This window comes from Amblyomma maculatum, chromosome 8 (genome assembly GCF_055883805.1).
Source record: "Amblyomma maculatum isolate TAMU_Amacu chromosome 8, ASM5588380v1, whole genome shotgun sequence".
In the NCBI taxonomy this organism is placed as follows: domain Eukaryota; kingdom Metazoa; phylum Arthropoda; class Arachnida; order Ixodida; family Ixodidae; genus Amblyomma; species Amblyomma maculatum.
The window spans coordinates 67,919,990-67,935,696 of NC_139351.1; the positions used below are offsets into that span (position 1 = coordinate 67,919,990).

Sequence of the window (15,707 nt, forward strand, 5' to 3'; positions counted from 1 at the left end):
AAGCTTAACATCCCGCAGCGAAACCTCGGTTAGGAGGGGCGCCGTAGATTAAGGCTCGTATCAATTTATTCCACCCAAGGTCCTTTAGCCGCTGCAGTCACACATGACAGTGTTGTTTTTACGATTCGCCTCCGTGGGAATTGAACCACAGCGGTCAGGGTCGAATCCGAGACCTTGGAATCCGCAACGAAATTTCAAACCCACTGAGACAACAAGTCGTATGTAGACAAAAGATTCGGACGAACGAAGATTATTATAGGAAGACAGGAGACTAGGAGCTGTATTCACAAGGAACGAATTTCTTCGGTAAAGTTCTGATTTTGCGAAATCGAATGGGAAGCGAGCGGTCGGTTCGTAAGAACGGGAATTGCGCTAAGCTTAGTACGCATTCGGATCTGTGGGAACTCAATTTGTTCTAGCATCGGGGTTTACGCGATACCGCGGGCATCAGTCGATCTTACGTTCGACGATATACGCAAGCGTAGTAAGGACTATAAGGAGATGGACGTGACTCGCACCGCCGCATAATTTGCATTTGAGTGTGTACTTACCTACAGCTCCCGGTCCGGCATCTGCAGTAAGACGGAATGATAAGTTGAGCACAGGATCAATGTGTCACTCTTTGCAGTAAACAGCTGTGTATTCGCGCACGTCGGCTGGCAGCTATCTAACAAAGCAATAAGTAAGCACCGTCCATGAACGGTTGTTCTTCCAAACATAATTTGTAGCAAACGACGTCGTCATCTTTAAACGTGTTAAAAAGATGCATGTCTTCACACAATAATCATGAGTGTGATGCAGCTTGTAAAGCTCCCGAGTGAAGGCACGTATAATGGTAAGAAGCAGAAGGGGAGGTCTGCACTTACCCGTGGTGGACATCGACGACATTTCTGACATTTCTGAAATAATTAAAAAACAAAAAAGGGATAAAGATTCTTAGCGCCGCAAACCGACTTCATAAGATTTAGTACACCGCCTTGTCTAAAGAGCAGTACAGATATCATCATCAACTGCATCAGCAACCCAGCACTAGTGAACAAAGGCCGCCTCATTATTCCTCTAGCTGGTCTTAATCTTGTCATGCGCTTGTTGGAGACGTCCTACCTGAAACCGAAGACGTGAAACCGAAACCTAAACTAGGGAGGGAAGAAAATTCATTTAATGGTCATTTAGCGGTCGTAGGCTAAAACCACGTGGTGATTTTTATTAAGGAATACCTTATACATTACTAGCAAGAATGAAGGAGCCAAAATTTGGTGTCTATATTCAATGGCAACACTGGCGAACCTGGCCGTGTCTACTCGCTTGAGGCGAGGGCAGATGGGGAAGATGTGTGATCCGATATCCTAGGAGATGCTTCACTGCACATGATTATTATGCAGCAGTTCGCCGCGTCCATGAAGCGAGTGACGTCGCTTGTGGAAAAGCAGGCATGCAGCGAACTCCTCTCAGCAGTTTTATTTAGCCTCAAAACGTGAATTCACTATAGAAGTACAAATCGCCCCCTCCGCGCCATAGAAACGACAGCGTGTGTTTACAGCACTGACTAATTTAACAGTTCCTCTGTCGCATTCACTCAAGTCCTTCTATTTAAACGATCGTGCAAAATGGGCAATTCTGCGCAACTGAGGTCGCTTCTAGACAAGTAACGCTACCTGGTAGGCTTCAAAAGAACTTCACTTCAGTTTCACATTCGATTTATCGACCGCCTTCAATTAATGTGAGAGTATTCTCAATAAATCCATCGAACCTGTCAACGCGGAGCTTTCATGAAGAGCATGACGTTCAAGCCGGAATCTTCGTCTCACAATGACGCGGCTTAACTAGGACGGTGCTTTCACAGATACGCAGCACTGGCATACGTCTTTGTAGATGCAAGCCACAACGTTGTATGCAACAGATTTCCATCCATCTCATTTTAGTTCGAACAAATATGAATGCTTCGCCCAAAAGTAACTTGGCAGGAGCCTTTCTGAAGGTTTGGTTTGCGAGGTTCAACGTCCCAAAGCGACTCAGGCTATGAGAGACGCCGCAGTGGAGGGCTCCGGAAATTTCCACCACCTGGGGCTCTTTAACGTGCACAGACATCGCACAGCACACGGGCGCCTAGCTTTACGATGGAGGCGAAAACCTAGGCGCCCGTGTGCTGTGCGATGTCAGTGCCGCGGAAATTTCTACTGCCTGGGGTTCTTTAACGTGCACTGACATCGCACAGCACACGGGCGCCTTGTTTTCCGCCTCCATCGAAAAGCTAGGCGCTCGTGTGCTGTGCGATGTCAGTGCACGTTATAAGGTAGCGGGTAGGTTCTTAACGGTTAAGCGCCGTCGACAGAGCAGCCGATCGAATTTTATCGAAGACATATGTCAAGGTCTACACTGTGAAGCATTTGAAATCATTTCGCGCAAGCAGATAATATAAATTACTGCTCGGAAAGGTTGTGATCTTTAGTTATGTACCATTAAATACTCGTTTTTGACAAAATTTCAACACATATGAATCAGACTTCTACATAAGTATGACTATAATAAATAGCCAAAGTCCATTTGTTTTTGTTTTTTCTCATAACTAATGAAAACATCTCGAGGAGGTACTTTTGTTGCAACGGGGAAGAAAAATTTGCATATATTTTTCCCAAGCCACGCCCCAAGCCAAACGTCGTGGTTGTGAGATGTTTGTGAAATTTTTTGTGACACTTATAAATTTTGCAAACCAAATATTTCTTTAATTTGTAAGCAGCATTTGTAAGCAGCACATATCCTGATTTTGCCTTCAATTACGTCTCTAAAAATAGAGCTCCAATAATACACTACGATGTGCAGCGATAACGCAGACTTTTTATATTTATAATCGAATAAATAACTTTCACAAAACACCCTAATTTTGTACATTTTCCGGTGTACGGAAAATATTTTAATCGCAGTTTCGGTTCGTTCGCGCCACTTGCGTTAACTCCGTTTGCCGTAAAATGAAACCGGTAAGCTTTTAAACCACGCTGGAGGTGGCCCTCACCTGTGTGCACATTTGAGCAGGCTTCCTTGGCTCGCCCTCGAAATCTAGCACGCTCTCCTTCACTCAGACGAGTGCCATTTAAGACCGAAACTTCTTACATCATGTTACCGATAAAGGCTATAGGCTTAAAAATGTACACAATGACAATCTACGTCATTGGACCTTTTTGTTTGGTGTTTACCTCGTAAACGTGAACACGTCGAAAAGCGTCACAGAGATGCATGATGAAAACTAAAACAAATGCTGCGAATGAGTTCTTTTATGCATCCTTTTTCGCAATTATCTGATATGATTGCCTGTACATCATACCGCGTCGGCTCTTAACGCACTTCTTTCAAAATGTGCTGTTCGACAACGTGCAAATTTACATGAGAATGAAAGCTTGTCTGGGTGCTTATGCCTGCGATCTTCAGGCTCATGTTTGAATAAGGGTCAGATTAGAAAAAGTAACTTCAAGACAAGGTCTAAATCTGTTCGGGGCTTTGAGGAAAATACCAGCTTATGCTAAAACTTTTGCAGGTAAGGATTAAGATGCGGAAAGAACAAGGACAGAGAGCTAGATAAAAAAATGCCGATAATTACGTTACTTCCTAATGCGAAATATGAGCGCAGCTCATCAACTGTTTCAACTTTTCGATAGATTGAGGCAAAGAATTCGAGCAAGACACGTATGTATAATTACAGACAACTTTTTTTAAATTTTTCACACGTATTGCTTCAAAAAACACTCCACTAACAGTTCTTGACTGTCATGAAAGAAGCTTTCTGGTCGGAGAAATGAAGAGAGCAATTAAGTTTTCCGGAGGTTGCGGGAGGCAGCGCGTGGGCCCATAGGAAGGTTGCGCGACGAACACGATGCCACTGACGCCGCTAGCGAGTGAAGAGAACATGACTCTGCGAACGTGACTATCCACTGATAGCGAGCCGGCGTTTCGGCAACCGGAGAGCACCCTCGCCACCACGCAGGAAGAGGGAGGAGGATCGCGCTTAGCAATCAGATAACTCGCGCGGTCGCCGCCACGGAGGAAGCGGGAGGGGGGTGGGGGAAGGAGCGCGCGCTGTAAATGTCAACGCCGACGCCGACGCCAAAGCCAACGACGACGACGGCCCGAAACGCAGGAACGGGCGCCAAAGAGCTGCGCTCTAAAAAAAGAATGGCAGCAAGGAGAGGATCAGATTAGTTCAAAATGCTTGCAAGCAAGGGCCGGTTTATTGCAAAAATCTGGAGAGTCCGGATTGATTGGATCAAAAAAAAATTATTTTGGGTTATCTACAAGGCTAATCCTGAAGGCATCAAAATGAGAACCTTATTAAGCCAAATGGCTTCGACATAACACCTCTGCATGTTAAACCGATAATTTTCTAGATAATAGTAAAGAGAGAACAACATATCTGGATCAATATTCAGGTTATTAGTTCATTAAACATTAAGAGAGAGGACGCTAAACGAATAATATTCTACGTACCCTCTTCAAGTCGGGCATAAAGGCATACCTATAAGGGTCAAGTTAATTTTCTACCCATCGAGATAAGGCCGATGTTAGGGCAAAAAGCTTACTGAAAAGTTTATATGCTGTAAAATTTATTTTGGTGATGTCCAGATAACGCGAGAAAATATTCGAGTAAGGACAATGTGGTTCAGGTTAGGTATACGTTAGTTAGGTAGTGTAGGTTAGGTTAGAATTCAGGCCCCTATTGAAGCCCGACCATAGTAAAAAGGATTTATGTGTTAATTTTGGAAACTTTCATAAACCGCACCAACTTCTTCCTAGAAAGAATGCATATGAAGCTTGACATTAGTCGAGCGACCAACGCGAAACGGCGCGAAGGATGGGTGGCACTCTCGGTGCGCCCTGGGAACTGCGGAGCGGAATCGTTCCCCTCGCAAATCAGCACTGACCTGTCATCTTGTCGGCTGTGGGCGAGGGGCTCCCTCGATGCTTGCAGGAAGGGTCCTTCTTGCTGGGCTCGTGCCCTGCTGATCGCCGACCGACTCGGCAGCAGGACGCGTACTTCTTCTACATCTTCCTCCCGCCTGGCAGACCACTGGAGGCGGCAACCGGCAGGGGACAAGCGATGACCTCTTCATCGTCGCTGCAGCGACACAGAAGTTGATGACGTGGATCACTGTCGCAACTGTATACTGGAGCTGTACATTTTTCTTCTTGGTGCATAGGACGCGGAAGGTTTAGTTATTATATCCGCAGTGGGCTTACGGTCGCGGCTTTGTGGAGCGGACCTGTTTGCACGACGAAAAACGCAGCTGAACAGAAGAGATAAACACGCATATAGACAAGGACCACGCTGCACTAACAACTAGCTCAACATTCCTCTGTGTTGTTTGATCTGATCGCTTAATGCATTTATTTTTTTAATTTCAGACAGGAGAAAGAATGAGGGTAATATCTTTTTATTAGAATAACGATCATTAAGAACAGGACGGTAGAAGAAAGAGCAACCGTCATCTTCATCAGCAGCTGCAGCCCCGACTATCATTCTCTACTGCCTCCTATCTCATTTCAGAAAGGTTAACCTCATATCTGCTCATATGACTGCCTGCCGCTGTTACAAATAACTTTAAAATAGAATCCACTCTATTATTTTAGCGAAAGCTGTATTGCGATATGTTTTTTTCAAGCCGTCAACGTGGCACCAAGGAAGACGAAGAAGAAGGAACAAAATAAGAGAAAGAAGAGTAAGAAGAAGGGGAAGAAGAAAAGGAAGAAGAACAGAAAGAAGAGGAGGAAGAAGACAAGTGAGAAGGAAAAAGAAGAAGAGAGAACAAAAGGAAGAAGATAGCTCGGTAGTTGGTAAAGGCGAACGACAACAGCGAGTTGCCAGGACAGAAGGTTCATTCGAACGTTGTGACGGCGGTGTGCCCCGGAGATCGACGTAGAGACGATGTCATACATCACTAGAAGTCTTCTACACCCGAATGAGAATGGTCAACGACGAGAGGCAAGGGGTGCTCATACGTGAAGTGATTCCCCTACGGCATAAATAAAGCTGAAACCATTGAGTAAACTACTATACGCAAAAGTCATGTCTTTACTTTCAAGCCGAACCTAAGTGTAGTATGCAGATTGCTTTCACGTAGTTCCAGGTTTACCCACAAGCTAAACCACAGCTAATTTTTTGCCAACTTCGGTTTCAGTAATATAATTTGGTAAGTGTGCGTATACAGAAGCATCTGGGCCCATAGTAAAGATGACGTTTGGGCCCATGCGATGAGCTCTCTAAGTAACGTGCCCAGGCGTCTGTAACAAAGTGTAAAATGTGTACAACTTTACAAGCAAAAATGATCTACTGCACGAACACTGTACCCGTTATCTCAAATAAGCACCATTCGATATGTGGCTAATAGAGCAAACATTCTATCACACGCTGCCGAACAACACCTTTAGTATATAGTACTACATTTTGACAATAAGGTGAAATTTATAACATGATGATGATGATGAAAACCTTTATTGACATTGGCTTAGATTAAGGGAAGGCTGGTCGGGTCCCTAGTCTGAGACGCAGTTGGTAAAAGCCGCTGCCCGAGTTCTTTCGACAAGGGCTCGTTGTTCCTCGAGGTCCGAGCTGGACAGGGCCACTCCCCAGCCTTCCCACGTTGGCTGATTTATTATGTCAATACTGGTATTTTGTTTACAAGCCCATACCATATGGTATATGTTTGCCTTCTGGCCACAAAATTTGCACTGCGCCGAAAAGGATTCGGGCTCAATGGCGTTAAGTGTTGCTGGATTATAAAATGACATAGTTGATAACCTTCGAAGGTGACACTCTTCTGATTTACTAAGACCCTTAGCGGGTCTTCCACCACATTCCACTTTGTCGGTTGTAAACACACACACACACACACACACACACACACACACACACACACACACACACACACACACACACACACACACACACACACACACACACACACACACACACACACACACACACACACACACACACACACACACACACTATCTATCTTCCTCTCTCTCTCTCTGCGCTGCTTTTCGAGCTCTATACACCACTCAAGCCAACACAAGATGTTATAAATTTAAGCAGACTTGCTGATATGACGGTAGCTGGTCGTAGCGTAGCGGTTCGAAAAAGGTGGGCAGCATAGCCAGTACCTAACAGTAATTGATACTAATTGAGACTGCGAGTGTTGTCCTCGGACATGTACCCATGTACCATGCTGGCTGATAGGTCACCTCTTCGTGCAGTTAGCTACTTTGGAAATCTGTCGATTCCTTCTGTTTACGACGAGATCGTTAAACATTTTAACTCCTGCATTTGAAAGCCGCTGATAGGCGAACGTGAGAGGTTATCGGCGCTGAGGAGCAATGCCACTTTCCGCTCCCATTCTGCGCCAACCCAATGCGAATATGTCATTGCCGTGCTTGCTGTTCACCTGTAACGCTCCTCGCGTTACAAGTTCGCTCAGCCTTTCCTTGTGTAGCTGCTGCCGAAATTCCGACCGCAAGTATGTCATGACACACTGAGACCGCAGCGCTGCAACATATTTCACAATATTTCACTCGCTCTCACTGCAACCCGAGGCTTCTGAATCGAGGAATGCACCAAAGCGGCTCGGTTCCTGGAGCATCCTTGTTTTTCATACATATAGTAGCAGACGACAGCGTTTATTTTTTTTTCTCTCTCTTTTTCTTAAGAATGCGTAACCCGATTGTGTACTTACGTAACCTTACACGTACCGTCCTACTGCATACGCCACGCGTACGCCACAATTTGGACGACATGGCGAATAGACGAAAATAGGGCCCCTAGAAGTTTCTGTCGTTGAAACATTGGTGAACTACTTCACCGATCATCGGACAGCCTTTGCTTTAACCGGCACAAAAGACAAAGCTTTACGCACTGTTTAACAATAAAAGATGACTAAAGCTGGACTGTGTCTAACAATGCTTAAGCGATCTTTCGCTCCGTATAACCAGGTTCAGCCGGGTTGAACCTCAGCCGATTTGCTCAACTGCGAGAGATAAACCACAGCAATAAACCGAGGTTCAACCAAGGTCCGTATTTCGAGTTTGCCTGGATATCGAATCTGTCTCGCTGTCTCCGTGACCTCGAGTCATACGATTGGTGAACACGCCAGAACCGGAAGTGGCTACTACTTCTGGTTCCGGCGTTTCCACTAATCACATCACTCGAGGTCAACCAGATGGCGACACTTCCGATAACGACGCAAAGTCGAAATACGGATCCAGGTGATATCAAAACTTCGCTTGCATGAGCATGCAGAGTTAGACTGTTTTTTTTTTATTTTATGTTTAAAAAAATTAAAATTTCAGATAAAAGCTTAGAGTGACGTACGGAACAAAATGCAAAAAATGAGGCTGATTACGGTAATAAAAAGAAATGCATAAACTGCAACAAAAAAATTGAAAATTGGTTTATACGAATATGCAAGTTTTTCTACATGACTTTGAGGGACGCATTGCTTTGGAATTGGAATAATTTAGAGATTTCGGAATTTTCGGGACACTGTGACCCCGCCCCGGTGGGAACAGGCCGGATTGCATGAGCCCCTTGGCTGGGAAAAGCCCGCTCCCCGAAACAAAAAAAAAGAAAAAAAACCCAAACCTTATGGTGCGGGAGGCCTTGCCTGGGGTAGCCGTAGGATGATGGTCGCAGGTTGAGGTCTGTACCCTCACAGGAGGATCGCACCTAGTGCATCCTTCCTTCCATCTGACAAGGCAAGGGACAAAAAAGAAAAAGGCCAGAACCGAATGAGGTGTTGGGAGAGACGGTTTCGTCCTCCTGATCGCCGCCCGAGCGGCCATCGCGGGTGTGTGTGCGTATATTGTATGTACTTTGGAAACTCAGACTGGATACTTGCTGCACTGGTGTAGGTTAAAAAATGGCATTAGAATCACGTAACTCTGTGTACTTGACAACTACCGCCATCTGTCGCATATTCCTGCCACGAATACGAATTGGCCCTGAGATCAGCTCAGGCCAAGAACCACGCATGCGCAGCTGGGGATGGTGGTTCATTTTTAACAAGGGGAGTGGCGCGCATGCGCACAGCAACTTTGTGAAAAAGGCAATGACGTAAACAGTATCAACGGCGCTCACTTCAAACTGCAAGAGGTATCGCGCCACGTCATGTACATTGTTTTACCTAGCAGCATGGGATAGCGAAAGAAGCTGTGCGCATACTGCAGGCAACCAAAAACGACAATGGCAGCAGACAAGTGAGAATCAAGTGGTTCCCGGCGCACGCGGGCGAGGCGTCAGACCGCAACGCCAACCACAACGAGACGGCACACGCCGAGGCGCGCGCGCTAACGGACCGCGCCTCGGTCGACTGGCCATTGTGGTTCAGCACCAAAGACCGAATGACGGACTACAACGAAATAACCAAGGTGTTCCGCCTAGCTCGCAGAACTCTTCCACCCCCTTGCTCGGGGCTCAGTCGAGAGCAAGCCGTTTTATTCAGACAGCTACAGACGGGCTCACTCCCCAGTCCGTTGCTGATGCATAGAATGAATCCCGAGACGCACCCGACAGACAAATGCAGAGTCTGCCGAACGGAGACGGCCGGCTTCGCACACATGCTGTGGAATTGTAGCAAGTACCAGGAAGAAGCTAAGTCTGGGAGGATCCCGCCGCGACTGGAAGCAGCCGCAGGGAGCGACAATCAAGAGGAGCAACTCTGGGCCGTCCAGCAGGTCATCAAGGCGCTGGCCCGGCAGGGAACCAGCGAGCCGGCCACGGCGAGCGTGGACCCAGGCCGCGCGGCCGGTGCCCAGAGGACGACGTAGGCCCCGTCCGGAGCGCGCGCGCGCGAGCGCGCGTTCTACTGCAGGCCCCGAATAAACGTTTTACCAATCCAATCCAATTGGGATAACGGAACTGCCTGTCATTGCAAGCTCCGCGGTCGTTTTCGTTTTAACAGCGACGGAGCGAAATAAAGTGCATGATACATCACTGTAAAGCACGCGGTTCGAATTTGGCGCTGTTGCCACTGCATCACGTCATCACCGAACGTCGCTTCTGTACCGAGCATCCTGTGCGTCTCTTGAGCTCTAAGGAAAAAAAAAAAAGAAAAAAGAATCAGATTCCCTCGCGCTGCAGGACTAGAGAAAATAAGTTTGTTTTTCCAGAAACTGATGTGGCGTAGTCTTGTTCACGGCTTGAAACACTCGATTAGGGCTAACCGTGCACCCAAATACCCAAGTGCAAAAATTAAAAAACGTCAATTAGTTTGGTTTGGTTTGTGGGGTTTAACGTCCCAAAGCGGCTCAGGCTATGAGAGACGCCGTAGTGGAGGGCTCCGGAAATTTTGACCACCTGGGGTTCTTTAACGTGCACTGACATCGCACAGCACACTGGCGCCTTGCTTGTCGCCTCCATCGAAAAGCGGCCGCCGAGGCCGGGATTCGATCCCGCGTCCTTGGGAACAGTAGTCGAGCGCCGTAACCACTGCGCCACCTCGGCGTGGTTTCACCGTATTGTGTCCACCGCGACAGGAAGTTTGTTCCTACAAATATTTTTGTCTATTTTAAACCCACTCTAGCTTTTTTTTTTTTTTCATAACAGTGTTTTCCCAACTTAAAAGCTAGACGCCATGATTCGGCAAGCGATAAGAACGGCTCTTAATCTACCAGAGAACACAAGAAACGAGAAACTGCTTGCCCTGGGGCTGCACAATACAATACGCAAATTAAGTGAAGCACACCTTCAAGCCCAATACATACGCCTTGCTGCCACACCCACAAACTTGACATCAGGATCCCTGCCAACGATCCAAAACTAAGCACGCTTCCATCTCACATCGGAGAATCTCTCTTTATCAAACCGCTACCTTGAAACATGCACCCTTTGCGGGATCAAGGCCGTAGGACTGCACGGGCGAAAGCACTCCACAAGTGTTACGGAGACGCCCCAGATGCGGTCTGGGTAGATGCAGCTGTAGACGACCGGGGAGCTACGGCTGTAGTCAGCATCATCATCAGCCTTACTATGCCCACTGCAGGGCGAAGGCCTCTCCCATATTTCTCCACTTAACCCGGTTCTGTGCTAGCTGCATCCACTTGACCCCTGCGAACTTCTTAACCTCATCCGCCCACCTAACTTTCTGCCGCCCTCTGCTATGCTTTCCTTCCCTTGGAATCCAGTCTGTTACCCTAAGCGACCATCGGTTATCCTTTTTTCGCACTACATGTCCTGTCCATGTCTTCTTCTCAATTTCCAGCTGTAGTATTCCGGCTCTCATGACGGCTGTAGTATACTAACCAAATACCGACCCCCTCAGTTTCGAACTTCCGCGCACCACAGCAGAAGAGGCGAAAGAGACCGCCATCGCCATGGCCCTGACAGACACTATAGTGCCAACTACATCATCAGCAACTCCAAAACCGCAATCTTAAATTATGCTAGAGGCAGGGTACACCTCTCTGCCAAATGTCTGCTAGCCACAACAACCCCACACTACCCCCGACTCGTTGAGCTCATCTGGGTGCCTGCGCACTCGGGAAATCCCGGCAGCGAGGCAGCCGACTCCTTAGCCCGAGGGTCAAGAAACTGGGCAAAGGCGGAACTCGGGGGGGATTTCTCGAAGGAGCGCATGCATACCTTCGCTGAGCTCACCGCACACTTCCGCGCCGAAAGGCAACAATACCCACCACCACACTCTTTCCTTACCACCAGGGAACAGCATCTCTGACGATGATTGCAAACGAGGATCCTCCCCGCTCCCTCCCTTTTATCTCACTATCAATCAATCCCGCCAACCTGCCCTTTGTAAGCCCCTAAAGCGACACTCACCCATATCCTACTAACCTACCCGGCGTCTTCTCTCCCCGGCGGGTCGGGGCCACTCCGGACTTGGGAAGACTTGGAGACCACACTATGCTCCAATTAAGGACCCAGCAAAGCAAAAGATCGCAGTTCGCCGGGCTGCCGACGTCATGGACAGATTGAATATGAACGTTTGAGTGCGGTGCGGCCGTGCGGGGACCCAGGGGGCTCCGGATACCCTTGCGAAAATTAATGTTTTGTCCTCCTCCTCCTCCTGTGTGTAGTGATCTTGAAAATAAGAAATAACAGAAATTCCAAGAGTACTGGAGAAATGCGAAAGCCTGAGCGTTGCTGTAGCACACAGTAAAAAATTTATTTCCTTGTCCCGACCGCATTCGCGTCATTATTGTTTTTTTTTTTTTTTTCGTAGCTACCATGTACTTCGATCCTCCCAAAAAGGTGAGTTGCGTGGCGTATGCAAGTATGCAGAAAGCTTTCAGTACTGATCGATATCTTTAAATCGAACAACGAACGATGCCACATCCGCATGAGCCGGTCTCGACAGCGCTCTGCATTATGTGCGTGTGAGGAAATGAGAAATGGACGTGCATGGGGATTTTTTTTAATGTTTTCTATTGCAGAGTTCAAAGTACACACGAAGTACAAAACGAAGGAAAATGCCCTTGACACGAATTAAACAGCACACAGTTACATAAAACAGATTTACAAACTAAAAAAACAACTATAGAAAACGTTTGCGAAATACTTCTAGTACACAAGAGGAACGCCATGTCCGCAAAAAAAAATTAACCTGCAATATTATTGTTCCCACCACAGAAGGAATCGGGCCCTGACACGCTCTTGTCGGCGACAAGATATATATGGCAGTCTATTTTCGGGCATCGCTGCCTCCTTCGTGCTTGATTTCAATTGGGATGGGCTTGGCCTCTTCTTTCTTGGGGACGTTCTTACGCGGTGCTTCGAGGGCCAAGAGTCCATTCGGTTTGAGATGGCACTTGACCGACTCAGGGTCGACGTCCTCCGGTAGTACGTACCGGCGAGTGAACTCCCGCTTCACATAGCAGCCGCGATCGTCCGACTTCTCTTCGTGCTTGCCGTGGATGAGGACGCAGTTGTCCTGAGTCTTGACGGTGATCTCCTCGGGAGTGAAGTGCCGGGTGTCAACCTGGATGGCGAACTTTTCAGGGGTACAGGCGACCGAAGTTCCCTGCTGGGCGGGGCACACGGCGCCAGATGACTGCTGGTGACGCGGTTCGATGTAGAACCGCTGGTTGTAGGCCGGCGAGTCAAACAGCTCCCTGTCGAGGAACGAGCCGCCGAAGTCGTCATCGAAGAAGCGCCTCACCAGATCCGAAGGACCCCAGGAGCCACGGTTGAGCAATGGAAAAAGAGCCATGTTATGCTTTTTTTCACAGCGAAGACGTTGCGCGCAAGGCTTCCAACACGAGAGCTTCGTGTGTTCTGAACAGGCGCGACGAGCAGACGCCGCTTATAAACCGCGTCGTCTGCTTCTCTCCGAGCATGCGAGAAAGCGCGAGAAGGACGGAAGCGGCGGCGGCGACCGCGGGGGCGACGACCGGCAGTATCAAAGGGTTAAAAACGTGATTGGTTAAAACGACGTCACGTGACGTGTCTGGCGCGTTTTGCTTTTCGCATAACCGGCATGCCGACAGGTGAAAAGACGCGATTGTTCTGGCACATTCGTTCGTTTTGGCTGGTGTGGTGGCGCCATCTTTCGCCGCTATGCCAAAGCGAGAAACGATACGCGTGGCCGCCGCGATCGGCTCCGGCGCAGCGCTGTTCGGTACGAGAAAGAAAATACATTTGATGTTGCTGAGGCTGGTTGTGTTCCACTAACAACCTTGAATGGTCCGTGATAGCATTTTGTGCGCTCAAATAAGTAGGACAGGGCGTTTTTCTTTGTTTAAACAGCATCGTGCATTTGATTATCCGAAGTTCTATATAACCTCCTTGGATTATCAGCTGCGAAAAGATGCGAGTGAAAATTTACTGCCGCCACAATTTGTCATTTAAATGTCAAGATAAGGCTTCAAGGTACATGCCATATATCGACTGCAAGATGTGAAGTGCATTATGCAGGGCTAAATTTAATGCTAAACCTCGATCTCTTTGTTGAGTTTTGTTTCGTGCCGTTAGCGAGTTATCGAGCACGGCGAGAGAGTAATTTAAGCTTGTAGCCAACATATGTGCCAGTCAGAAATGCGCCAGCTGGCGCAACGAGAAAACGCCGGAAAAGCTATAGGGTGCGATTTGCTTGCAGAGCTCTGATGCCGTGAAATACCAACCCCCCATTTCAGAATAAAATAAATACATCAAAGTGAAGTATGAGAGCAAATCGTTGAGTCCCGTTTATTTCAAATGATCAGAAATTCCAAATATCTGCACGCAACTGAAGAAACGCGAGAAACACTAGAATTTTCCTGAACCAAATAAAGGTCATTGCAGTTGTTGCAGCCGCGTGCAAAAGCAAAACATTTGTTGTTGTTGTGGCTGTAGGAAGAATGAAACGAAAATGCACGGGCCTGCTACTGGTTCTGTTGCTGAGCCACCTCCGCTGCCTCGTGCAGACAGATGAGAAAATAGAGAAGAAGAAGCGGAATGGTAACATAAATAGAAAATTCGAGACCATTCACGATGCGAGGATGACTACCGGCAGCAGAGCCGGCGTCGCCGGCGTGGCCAAGGTCGGATCGTCGCATGCATGGTCGCATGCCCCAGACGTACCACGTGATTACATCGAACCAATCACGTCTCGCGCAAAAGTCTCACCCTCTCTCCTCTATTTTTTTCCTCCTTTCTGGTGAGTTCGAGAGCATGCTTCTCGAAGCAGGCGGTGCTCTTTAAAACCAGCGACGCCGGCGTTACGTCTTTCGTTTGTTGTTGGGGTGACGGGTGCTTTGTTCGTTCAGTTTGAAGTAACGAAAGCTGTGCGAAAAAGTCATGTCGCTCTTCCCATTGATTAGCCGTGGTTCCTGGAGCCCGTCTGACCTGGCCAGGCGGTTCTTCGACGAGGACGACGTGGCCGGATCGTTTTTGGACGGTGAGCTGTACGACCCGCCATATTACCATCAGCGCTTCTACATCCAACCGCGGAACCATAACAACCACCAGAACCATCGCTACCACCCTCATCACCATCCGCACAACCAACTGACGTCGTCGACCAACAGCGTCTGCCCTGCTCGCCAGCAAGGCGGCACGGTCGCTTGCACTCCAGACAAGTTTGCCATCCGCGTCGACACTCGCCACTTCGCTCCGGAAGAGATCACCGTCAAGACTCGCGACAACTGCGTCGTAATTCACGGCAAGCACGAAGAGAAGTCGGATGACCGCGGCTGCTACGTGAAGCGGGAGTTTACACGCCGCTACGTGATCCCAGAGGACGTCGATCCAGAGAGCATCAAGTGTCACCTGACTCCCAACGGATTGCTGGCACTCGAAGCCCCGCGCAAGAGGACCAAGCAGAATGAAGACGGAAAGCCCATCCCCATTGAAATCAAGCACGAAGGTTCAGCTGGTGGCGACAAGAAAAAGTGAGCCGACGCGTACTCGCCGTACAACTGCCACTGCCATATATCGCGCCTTAGCTGCGTAGCGCCCTGGCATCATTCCATTTTGTGTGCACGTGTGTGAACGTTTTTGCCTTCTTTGTGTTTGCTGTGTCTTGGGAAACGGACTTCGATGTGAGAATTTTGTTGTCTTAGCTCGAGAGGTGGAGCAAGAGTTCTTTGTGTTTTCTTTTTCCTCACCATTCCACGTGAACATTTAAGATGTACCAAGTGCATTCCAGGGAACTCTTCGCGTTATTTTTGCATGCCTGTTTGTGTGACCTCAAGTTTCTTCATTTACTTAATAAAGCAACTCTTGTTGTTCAACTGCA

The 15,707-nt window shown here is 48.0% G+C and overlaps 2 protein-coding genes across 2 annotated transcripts; one reads left to right on the forward strand and one right to left on the reverse strand.

Moving 5' to 3' along the window:
- Nucleotides 1-12,399: 12,399 nt before the first annotated feature.
- Nucleotides 12,400-13,304, reverse strand: LOC146181382 (alpha-crystallin A chain-like). Its single transcript, XM_084576430.1, has one exon. The coding sequence runs from the start codon at nucleotides 13,200-13,202 to the stop codon at nucleotides 12,675-12,677; it is 528 nt and encodes a 175-aa protein (XP_084432556.1). The 5' UTR covers nucleotides 13,203-13,304; the 3' UTR covers nucleotides 12,400-12,674.
- A 1,328-nt stretch (nucleotides 13,305-14,632) lies between these two features.
- On the forward strand, nucleotides 14,633-15,707 carry LOC146181383 (heat shock protein beta-1-like). The gene has a single exon (XM_084576427.1). It carries the CDS (start codon nucleotides 14,768-14,770, stop codon nucleotides 15,362-15,364), a length of 597 nt encoding a protein of 198 aa, XP_084432553.1. The 5' UTR covers nucleotides 14,633-14,767; the 3' UTR covers nucleotides 15,365-15,707.

Bases quoted from the DNA above. Each gene is read 5' to 3' on its own strand.
- LOC146181382 (XM_084576430.1), bottom strand. From the start codon at position 13,202: ATGGCTCTTTTTCCATTGCTCAACCGTGGCTCCTGGGGTCCTTCGGAT.
- LOC146181383 (XM_084576427.1), top strand. From the start codon at position 14,768: ATGTCGCTCTTCCCATTGATTAGCCGTGGTTCCTGGAGCCCGTCTGAC.